Raw genomic sequence first — 10,803 nt, forward strand, 5'->3', positions numbered from 1 at the left:
GTTGATAAAAAACTAAATTATTAGTTGATAAAAAAAACTAAATTATTAGTTGATAAAAAACTAAATTATTAGTTGATAAAAAAAACTAAATTATTAGTTGATAAAAAAACTAAATTATTAGTTGATAAAAAACTAAATTATAAGTTGATAAAAAACTAAATTATTAGTTGATAAAAAAACTAAATTATTAGTTGATAAAAAACTAAATTATTAGTTGATAAAAAACTAAATTATAAGTTGATAAAAAAACTAAATTATTAGTTGATAAAAAACTAAATTATTAGTTGATAAAAAAAACTAAATTATTAGTTGATAAAAAAACTAAATTATTAGTTGATAAAAAACTAAATTATTAGTTGATAAAAAACTAAATTATAAGTTGATAAAAAACTAAATTATAAGTTGATAAAAAACTAAATTATTAGTTGATAAAAAAACTAAATAATTATTTGATAAAAAACTAAATTATTAGTTGATAAAAAACTAAATTATTAGTTGATAAAAAACTAAATTATTAGTTGATAAAAAAAACTAAATTATTAGTTGATAAAAAACTAAATTATTAGTTGATAAAAAAACTAAATTATAAGTTGATAAAAAACTAAATTATAAGTTTATAAAAAACTAAATTATTAGTTGATAAAAAAAACTAAATTATTAGTTGATAAAAAAAACTAAATTATAAGTTGATAAAAAACTAAATTATAAGTTGATAAAAAAAAATAAATTATTAGTTGATAAAAAACTAAATTATTAGTAGATAAAAAACTAAATTATAAGTTGATAAAAAAACTAAATTATTAGTTGATAAAAAAAACTAAATTATTAGTTGATAAAAAAAACTAAATTATTAGTTGATAAAAAAAACTAAATTATTAGTTGATAAAAAAACTAAATTATAAGTTGATAAAAAAAACTAAATTACAAGTTTATAAAAAAAAACTAAATTATTAGTTGATAAAAAAAACTAAATTATTAGTTGATAAAAAACTAAATTATAAGTTGATAAAAAAAACTAAATTATTAGTTGATAAAAAAAACTAAATTATAAGTTGATAAAAAAAACTAAATTATTAGTTGATAAAAAAAACTAAATTATACGTTTATAAAAAAATAAATTATTAGTTGATAAAAAACGAAATTAAAAGTTGATAAAAAACGAAATTAAAAGTTGATAAAAAACGAAATTAAAAGTTGATAAAAAACGAAATTAAAAGTTAATAAAAACGAAATTAAAAGTTGATAAAAACAAAATAAAGTTGATCTGATGGTGATCTTAGTGAATAATGTGTGTGTGTTCAGGTGGTGAATAATGTGTGTGTGTTCAGGTGGTGAATAATGTGTGTGTGTTCAGGTGGTGAATAATGTGTGTGTGTTCAGGTGGTGAATAATGTGTGTGTGTTCAGGTGGTGAATAATGTGTGTGTGTTCAGGTGGTGAATAATGTGTGTGTGTTCAGGTGGTGAACAACAGAGACACTCAGGAGACGCTGCTCTGTATGGCGTGTGTGTTCGAAGTGTCCAACAACGAACACGGGGCTCAGCACCACATCTACCGCCTGGTCAAGGAGTAACAACACAACACGCATGGACACACAACGATGGCCTTTTCTGGAGGAAAAACTTTGAAAAACAAAGACACAAAACTACTGCACGACGTCTCAACAGAACTGATGTGAGCGTGTGTCACACACACACACACACACACACACACACACCTGGTGACAGACACACACCTCGCACACACAAACATTCTGAATGTGTGTCAAGTTTCCCAGAGAAACTGAAAGTGTGATCATGAAGGACACGACCGGACAACACACACACACACAAACCAAAAAGTGTCAAAAGCTTCAGTGCCTTCCTGCAGGTTCGACCAGTTCCTGCAGCGGAACACGACGACGTTGGCGTACATGAGCTCACAATGGCTGTTGTTGTCGTATTGTTGTGTCTTTTTTTTATTCTCGTGTGCGAACTTTACTGTCGAAAACCGTGACGTTTTGTGAGTCTGTGGTTCCTGCTGTCGCTAAAATGCTACAATCAATCAACGGAAACACAACTGTTGGTCCCGAAGCCTCCACTAGAGGGAGCTAATATGACGTGTGTGAGAGTGTGTGTGTGTGTGTGTGAGAGAGAGGGGGTGTGTGTGCGTCTGTGTGCGTGTGTGTAGAGTCAAAACTGTTAGGAACAGTCGAGTCATCTGTTGACTGTGTTAGCTTCTAGCTAGATGCTAAGCTAGGTGGCTAAGCTAAAGTCTGTTGTTTGAAAACACTGAATGTTTCTGCAGGTTCAGGTTTGACACGTCATCCGTGTGACAACCTGTCAATCAAACGTTACAGGTTCGACACGTCATCTGTGTGACAACCTGTCAATCAAACGTTACAAGTCGTTCATGAGCACCAAGAGTTTCAAAACTCGCTGACTCAGGAAAAAACATAAAAAACTGAGATTTTTAGTCGTGAAATCTTCAACTAAAGCAACTTGTCGACCTGACGTGTGTGTGAGACGACACCAGACACACACACACACACACACACACACACACTACACACACACAAACATCTTGTGTTCACTGTTGTCGTCTTCTTGTTGTCGCTCACACAACTTCTTTGAAGAAATATTTTGTATAAAGTTTGTTACACACGTTTGTAAATTTAGTCGCTGATGTTTGTCGACTTCAGGAGCCACAATAATGACCTGTGCGTGTGTGTGTGTGTGTGTGTGTGTGTGTGTGTGTGCGCGTGTGTGTGTTTCCTCTCGGAGTTGTCGATATTTTCCATCTTTGTAGACTTTGTAAGCAGCTGCTCTTCTATTAAATAAACAGTCGTTGACGAACTTTAAGGCTCGAGTCTTTGAACGAAGGATGAACCGACAGAAAAAAAGAGCAAGAGAAGAAGAAAATGTGTTTAAAAATAAAAGTTGAAAAAAATGGTTGAGTTTGAATAAATAAAGAAACTATTTTTAAAAAAGGCTCCAGTAAGATAAAAACAAAGACAGATGATTGAAAATAACAATAAATAAATAATCAATAAGAAAAGGTCAGCAGGAAAAAAAAGTAAACATTAGATTCAAATAAAAGAGAAAAATCTCCAAGAAAGAAAAGTTAAATTTTAGGAGGAGGTGCGGCTGAAAAAAATGATTTTAAAAGAGTCCAGAGAAAGAAAAAAATGAATAAATAAGATGATGAAAAACAAAAACTAAATACATTTGTTGGAAAAACAAAATAGAAAGTTGATTTAAAAAAGTTATTAAAGTCATAAATAATAAAACGTTAATAAATAACTAGAGTTGATAAACTAAATAAAAGGATAATAATAAGTTATAAATAAGAAAACATCGTAAATAGTAGTTTGATTTTAAAAAGGCTTCAGTAAAAAAGAAGACGATGAAAACAATAAATAAACTGAGAATAAAATAAAAGTCATCAGGCAAATAAAAGTACAACTTTATCGATAAATATATATATATATATATATTTATATATTTAAGTGTAGAACAAGTTGTATGAATTATTGATAAACGGTGAATTAAAACAAGTTATTACTTAATTCAAAGTTTAGTTTCGAATTAAACGTCATTCAAAATATATCAACGTCTCTTTTTAACCGAATCTAACATTGAAATAACTTCAGTGGTTTCAGCGCTTTTAGCCTCGACGTCTGAAGGTCAGTGAAGCAGGAAACTATGTTTTCCATTCATTCATCAAGAAAACAAGACTCGATCGAAGGAAGAGACTACTGGCGCCATCTAGTGGCGATGTTTCGACAGCACATCTAAAGATGTCGCGAGGAAGTTAATTACGAAGCACAAAACAAAGCAACAATTCATACACTTGATAAAAAACGATTATTCGTTGAAATTCTGGGCTGGTTTTGTTGTTTAAAATTAAATTAATCCATTAAATTAATTAAATCAAAATTAGCGAATTTAATCAAAATGTAAACTCTTTTTTTATTGAATTCACTGCTAATGAACTTTAATTGCCAGAAATGTTAACTATATTATAGAATCTACATATAAAATCCAGTTATAAAGTAAAGTCTAATTAATAAAATCAATTAATTCACATTAAAACTACATCGAAGGGAATAAAGTTGTCAACATTTAATATAAAACATGACACTAGAGGTCGCTGTTGTCTCAGTCCAGTCTAAGTTCAGAGAAGATCGATGACGTCAAACGATTGTTAAACTTCAGGACGTGTTCGATACATTAATCAGCCGTAACATTATGACTAGCCGGACGGCAGTGGTCAGTAGCTGAGAGAGAGAGAGAGAAAGAGAGAGAGATAGAGAGAGGGGTGAGAGAGGGAGAGGGAGAGAAGGGAGAGAGAGAGACAGAAGAAAAAATACAGAGAGAGAGAGGGCTGAGAGAGAAAGAGAGTAAAAGAGCGAGAGAGAGAGAGAGAGAGAAAGACAGAAAGAAAGCGAGAGAGAGAGAGAAAGAGAGAGAGAGAGAGAGAGGGCTGAGAGAGAAAGAGAGTAAAAGAGCGAGCGAGAGAGAGAGAGAAAGACAGAAAGAAAGAGAGGGAGAGAGAGAGAAAGAGAGTAAAAGAGAGAGAGAGGTGAAGAGACAGAAGAAAAGAGAGAGAAGAACAAGGGAACGAGGAGGCGGGCCTTCGGTTCCTCTGGGTCTCCTTCAGTCTCTGGTTCTGCTCCAGACTCTCCTGCTGCCGGAGCTGATGATGACGTCACTCTCGGAACTTTTCCGAACTTTGACGCACAAGTGAAAGTTGGTTCCGTGGACTCGTCGCGTCGGTTCCGAGCGAACGAACCTCGAATATTTCCCTCATCGTTCGCCAGCATGACTCTGACGTCTCGCGCGCGTCTCTGACCGGTTCCGGACCCACGATGGACCCGGAGGACGGGAAGCTGTCGGTGTGGGTCTGTCAGGAGGAGAAGCTGGTCTCCGGGCTCACCAGGAGAACCACCTGCGCGGATGTGGTCCAGGTGCTGCTGGCGGACCAGAACCTGCGCCAGGGCGCCTCGGCAGCGATGCTGTCCGGAACCGCGCAGTCCTACTGCGTGTCGGAGAAGTGGCGCGGGTTCGAGCGGATCCTGCCCAACAAGACCAAGATCCTGCGCCTCTGGGCCGCCTGGGGGGGCGAGCAGGACAACGTCCGCTTCGTCCTGGTCAAGAACGAGGCGTCCCTGCCCAACAACGGACCCCGCAGCGCCGAGGCGAAGGTGGTCCAGAGCCGGGAGGGCCTGGGTCCGGCAGGCGGGTCCCGCGGAACCACCGCGACCACCACCACCAACCTGTCCCAGGAGAGGCAGAGACGGATCGTCCGGAAGGCCTTCAGGAAGCTGGACAAGATGAACAAGAAGAAGGAGGAGCAGAAGCGGGACCCGGGTTCGGCGGAGAGGATGGAGACCCTGGTCCACCTGGTCATCTCTCAGGACCACACGATCCGCCAGCAGATCCACCGGCTGCAGGACCTGGACCTGGAGATCGAGCGCTTCGAGGCCAGCGTGCACATGGACCGGATCCAGAGGCACGGGGTCAACTACGTGCAGGACACTTACCTGGTGGACTCGGAGGTCCAGGGCGCGTCCCAGGAGGACCGCGGTTCCGGTTCTGGTCAGGAGGCGCTGGCGCAGTTCGAGGAGTACGCGCGGCGCTGCGAGGAGCTGGTTCGGCTGCAGGACGAGCTGACGGAGCGGGAGGTTCTGGTGGAGAACATCAGCGCGGAGATCCAGGAGGAGCTGAACCGCAGGTGGATGAGGAGGCGCCGGGACCGAGCCGGGGTCCAGGAGGAGCAGGAGGAGGACGCGCGCCCGGATCCGGACCTGGAGTCCGACGATGACCTGGTTCTGGAGGAGGAGCGGATCAGAACCCAGCTGGACACGAGCCTGTACATCGGACTGCGACTGAAGACGGACCTGGACGCGGTCAAGGGGGACCTGGACTTGAGTCTGGCCCTCTGGGAGAGCAGGGAGAGCGAGCTGCTGGACCTGCTGGCCCGGGCGGAGAACCCGGAGCTGGACCAGGCTGAGAAGGGACTGGACGGGTCAGAGGGCTGCGTGTGGAGGGAGCAGGTCCGGTGTCTCCCCAAGACCGACACCAACGACGACGACTCGGACACGGGTCTCAGCTCCATGCACAGCCAGGACTCGGACAACCCGCCCGCGTGCGAGTCCTTGGTGTGACCCGGACCTGCTCCCACAATGCACCTGTGCAGCAATAAGCTCGAGGTCAATCCAAACTGACCTTTCATGAAACATCAATGACCTCTGGTGTTAAAATGAAAATAAATTAAAGTTTTCAAAGTGATGACGTGTGACCAGGGCCGGCCCTCCCAACACGCAAATCACATCTAGAACGTTTCCAAAGACATTTTCGAGGAAAGTTTGACTCGAACTTTAAATTCTGGATTCAAGTTGAAAATGTTGTTTTTTTCCCGAACTTTTGTTGTTGCTGAAGTTGAACTTTTGTGCTCAAACGTAAACGTTTGGAAATGTTTACATGAACTTTGAATGAATTAAAGATAAAGCAGCAGAAAAGTTCATTTTATTTTATGACTAATTTTACTTTCTCTAAAATTGATTTTTGACTGAAGGACTACATTTGAATCATTTGTTAACTTTTCCCTGCAACTGTAAAAGGTATTTTCTAAAACATAATTAGATCTTTTTAACTTATTAAATATAGAACTTTCACTACAAGATAGTTTTCTTACCTTAACCTGGACTTTCTCGTAGTATTGTTTTGATTGTTTAAGCGCTTTGTGACCCTGGTCTAGAAAATATACATAAACATGACTTACTTACTTACTAATGTCTTTTGTTTAGGAAATAAACTCAAGAAGATAAAAACAAAATGAAAACTTGTTTTAAAAATGAAAATGAGTTGGAAAAACTGTTGAAAAAATGAAAAATAAAAAGATTATTAAAAACGAAAAGCTCAAAGTCAAACTAAAAAGTTACATAAAATCATTATTAAAAGTTAATTATAACAAAATAAGAAGATAAAAACGAAATAATAAGTTGATAAGGACAACATTCAAAGGTAAAAAACAAAATACAAATTAAAAAAAACAAATTGAAAAGTTGATAAAATGAAAAAAAAAATGAACAAAACAAAAATAAAAAAATGAAATTTAAAAACAAAAATGAAGAGTTAATGATAACGAAAAGAATAGTTAAAAAAAGCCAATAGGTGAATAAAAGTGAATACAAAAAAAGATAAGAAAGAAGCTAAAAGCTAAAAAAAAGTAAAGTTTAAAGCCAACATTTTAAGTTGACAAACAATAACTATAATGACGGAACAAAAACATCAAAAACGCAATAAAAACAAAGATAAATAAAACCCAGAAAGTGTCTTGTGGCTCAGCTCAGACTCGTCAAGGCTCCACAGAAACCCGACAGGTGTCACCGACCCACAAGATTCCGTCCTGGTTCCGGTCGGTTGACGGCGGCGCTCGGGTTAAGTGGCGCCTGTTGCTGTCGTCTCGCCTGTCACTCGTCTCGCTCCCTCGTTCTCAGTCGCTGGTCGTCCAGCGTGAACGGGCCCACGACAAGGATCCGGATCGGGTGACCGGACCGGGACACGGACCGTCGGAGCGGCTCACCTGTGATCAGGTGACCGACATGAGTTCTGAAGCGTCGCTTTGTCCAATCAAGTCAACTTTAATTCAGCGTCAAATCAAAGAAAACATTTTAGAACAAATATCACTTTATCTGTTGATTTATTTCATCCTGTCATCGATACCTTTGCATAAACTAACAACACAAACCCAAGAGAACAACACACAACTATCTGCTGCTCGCGGAGACGACACATCAATCATCTCTGACTGACAGCCGTGGGTGGATGGTGTGAATTCCAGACCTTTGTTCGACAACAGTTTTTGTTCCAGAACAAGCCGTTGATCACGTTCGTAACAAACGCCGCTCTGAACATCATGCTAACGATGCTAAGTGTTAGCGAGAGCAGCTACCGCTGTGCTGTACTGTCTGTTGATGCTAACAGTTAGCATCTCAAAGCTAAGTCTGCAGCTGGAGGGAGATAAAAAAAAGTTTGTTTACAAAATAAGCAAAACATTTTTAAATAAGTTAATAAATATAGAGTTAAAAGTTGATAGAGATAAAAAAAGAAAGGAAAAAAAGATGAACAACAGCAGTTAATAAATAATGCTATATGGACTGTTAGCTTCTCAAAGCTATGTCAGCAGTGGAAAGAAGAGAAAAGAAAACAATTCATGTTTAACTAAAATAACAAGTTAAAATTAAATGGTTAATTAAAAAAAAGCTGATTAAAACTAAAATAAAGAGTAAGAAAACAAAAAAAAGGGGAAAAATCCAAAGTTATAAAACTAGCAACACGAGCTTTATGGACAAACAGTTGGAATCTCGAAGCTGAGCGAGCGATGCAAAGAAACACTCAAGTGTATAACTTAAGAGTTTATACACAAAATAAGTGAAATTAATGTAAAAATTGAATACAAACAAAGACAAAAGTTGATAAAAAAAAGTTTGAAAAGTTTGAAAAAAAAAAAAGTAAAAAATAAAATACCCAGCAGTTAGCATCAGCTGCTATATGGACTGTTAGCATGTCAAAGCTATGTCAGCAGTGGAAAGAACAGAAAACATAAACAAGTACAATTAAAAATAAAAAGTGAATAAAAACAAAATAAAAGAGAAACAAAATTAAATAAAAAGCTATCAAAGTACAAAATAACAAGTTGGAAAAGAGTTCGGGGGAATAAAAACAAACAAAAGGAAAAATAAAGAGTTAAAAAACAAAAACAACAACAACTTCTATAGTTGTCGCTAACATTTAGCATCTCAAAGCTAAGTCAGTAGCAGAAAGAAGAGAACAAACCCACAGGAAGATCTGGAAAAACATACAAAATAAGTAAAAATAAATAAAATAAAGGTAGATTTCAAATAGAAATAAATAATTAGTAAGAAAAAAATCTGTCAAAATTAAAATTTGAAAGACAAATTAAAAGGTTAGTAAAAAATAAAGTTTAAAACCAAATAAAAAGTTAAAATAGTTTAAGACAAACATTTCAAAGTCATGTGTTTGTGTTTATTGTGCGTGTGCTCTGGACATCACTTTCATGAGCAGAACATACTGAAGCTGAGACCGGTTCTGAAGGTCCAGACTGACCCCAAGTCACTAACTTGTCACTGAGCTCATCACTAATTCAGCAGGAGATGATTTATTTAAACATCTTTTAACTGCGAGACAGAACCGGCCCGAGCCCACGTCTTCACAGAACCCGGGCCCGTCACCAGCCCAGGAGCCGTCCGGTCATAAATAATGGACCGACCCGGTCGACGACATCAACAAGAGTGTGGATAAAGGCCCGGCTGACCCGGTCCACTGCTGAACACCCCAGAGCGATGGTCCGCGTTCTGGTTCTGATGCAGGTGGACCGGGAGGCGAGCTCTGGGGCCGCAGCAGTAGGATGAGCGAGACAAAGAGACAGCAGAACCTGATGAGCTGGTTCTGTTCATGCTGCCACCACACCGGGTCGTGACAGCGCCGGCAGGAAGGGCGGCGACACAGTTTTTACGACGGCGGCGAGAACAGCGAACGTGTTTGTGATGGTTCCTCCTGGCGCAGCATCAAACCTTTACGAGCCTCAGAGAAGTCGGGTCGGTTCTGGAGCGTCAGTGACGAGTGAACATGTGTCACTCAGTTATGTGACCAACATGACACTATTGTGCAGACTCACAACTGCAGCACAACAACAACACCTGTCCAGACAGTGTGTGTGTGTCTATTACTGTGTACATCTTTGAGTGTGTTTGTATTAGTGTGTTTGTGTGTTTCTATGAGTCTGTGTGTGTACATGTCTGTCTGATATCCCTGTTAGTTTTGTGTGTGTGCGTGCGTGTGTGTGTGCACATGTGTATTTTAGTGTGTGTGTCTGTCAATGTGTATGATAGTGGGGGATTTTTTTTGTGTGCCGGTTAGTGTGTGTATATGTTATTGGGTATTTGTATTTTTGTGTATGCAATAGTTTTTGTCTGTTATCATGTCTGTTTTAGTGTGTGTCTGTGTGTTAGTGCTCGTCTGTGTGCCTGTTATTGTACGTGTTTGTTATTGTGTGTTTCTCTGTGTATGTGCGTGTCCTGCAGGTCAGAGATAAACATACTACATTTGTAACCGAGAACTGCAGGGTCAAAGGTCAGACCCACATTCATGGTTCCGTGTAGAAGAGGTGAGACTCCGCAGGTGAACTCGGGTCACATGACCAGGAAGAGGTCGAACATCAACAGGTGCCGCTCTACGACTCCAGCACCAGAACCAGTGGAGTGCGGTCGGATCGACCGTCAAGGTTCCATCCTCCCTGCGACCCTGAGCCAGGAATGTGACAGTAGATTAGCAGCAGAGGGAGGAAACCGGAGCTAATCATTAACCTGCAGTGAAGAAGCATGTTGTGTCCGTGTGGAGATTTATTTACTGTCGCTCTGATGTATGAACGTTAAACAAGTTGATTCAATCTAGAAATGTTTGTCAATAAAAGGTGTTTTTAATATATATATATATATATATATATATAGTTATTGTATAATAAAGACATAAACTACTTTTATACACAAGACATTTCCAGGGATAGAACCCTGGAGTTCCTGGAAAGGACTTCAGGAAGTGAACATGGTCCACTTAGTTCTTTGTATGTCAAGACCTGGACCTCCTCCTCCCCCTCATGACCTGGTCCTGCACTGCAGGGTCAGACCTGGGGCAGGTCAGAAGGTCTGGTCTGAACATTCCTCAATGAGTCACTGCAGGAAACCAGGTGAGTTCAGGTCGTGTTTCCACAACTTTGACTTTCACAATAAAAGCATGAG

At 39.1% G+C, this 10,803-nt stretch overlaps 2 protein-coding genes across 3 annotated transcripts in view; both read left to right on the top strand.

The window, feature by feature from the left end:
- LOC148074357 (transcriptional enhancer factor TEF-1-like) overlaps positions 1-3,169 on the top strand; it is a 46,917-nt gene extending 43,748 nt beyond the window's left edge. Inside the window, exon 12 of the mRNA XM_087796727.1 lies at positions 1,459-3,169. Within this exon, the coding sequence (XP_087652853.1) occupies positions 1,459-1,572 (114 nt within the window). The 3' untranslated portion in view covers positions 1,573-3,169. The remainder of the gene's footprint in view (positions 1-1,458) is intronic.
- Positions 3,170-4,699: 1,530 nt separating this feature from the next.
- On the top strand, positions 4,700-6,503 carry rassf10a (Ras association domain family member 10a). 2 transcript variants are annotated; one of them, XM_087797147.1, is made up of 2 exons: positions 4,701-5,538; positions 5,584-6,503. In XM_087797147.1, the coding sequence occupies exons 1-2, from the start codon at positions 4,849-4,851 to the stop codon at positions 6,145-6,147; spliced, it is 1,254 nt and encodes a 417-aa protein (XP_087653273.1). In that variant the 5' UTR covers positions 4,701-4,848; the 3' UTR covers positions 6,148-6,503. The 2 variants fall into 2 exon arrangements, with proteins under 2 accessions (XP_087653272.1, XP_087653273.1); XM_087797146.1 differs by having other exon boundaries at positions 4,700-6,503.
- Positions 6,504-10,803: the final 4,300 nt, after the last annotated feature.

This window comes from Callionymus lyra, chromosome 8 (genome assembly GCF_982586985.1).
Source record: "Callionymus lyra chromosome 8, fCalLyr1.hap1.1, whole genome shotgun sequence".
NCBI lineage: Eukaryota > Metazoa > Chordata > Actinopteri > Syngnathiformes > Callionymidae > Callionymus > Callionymus lyra.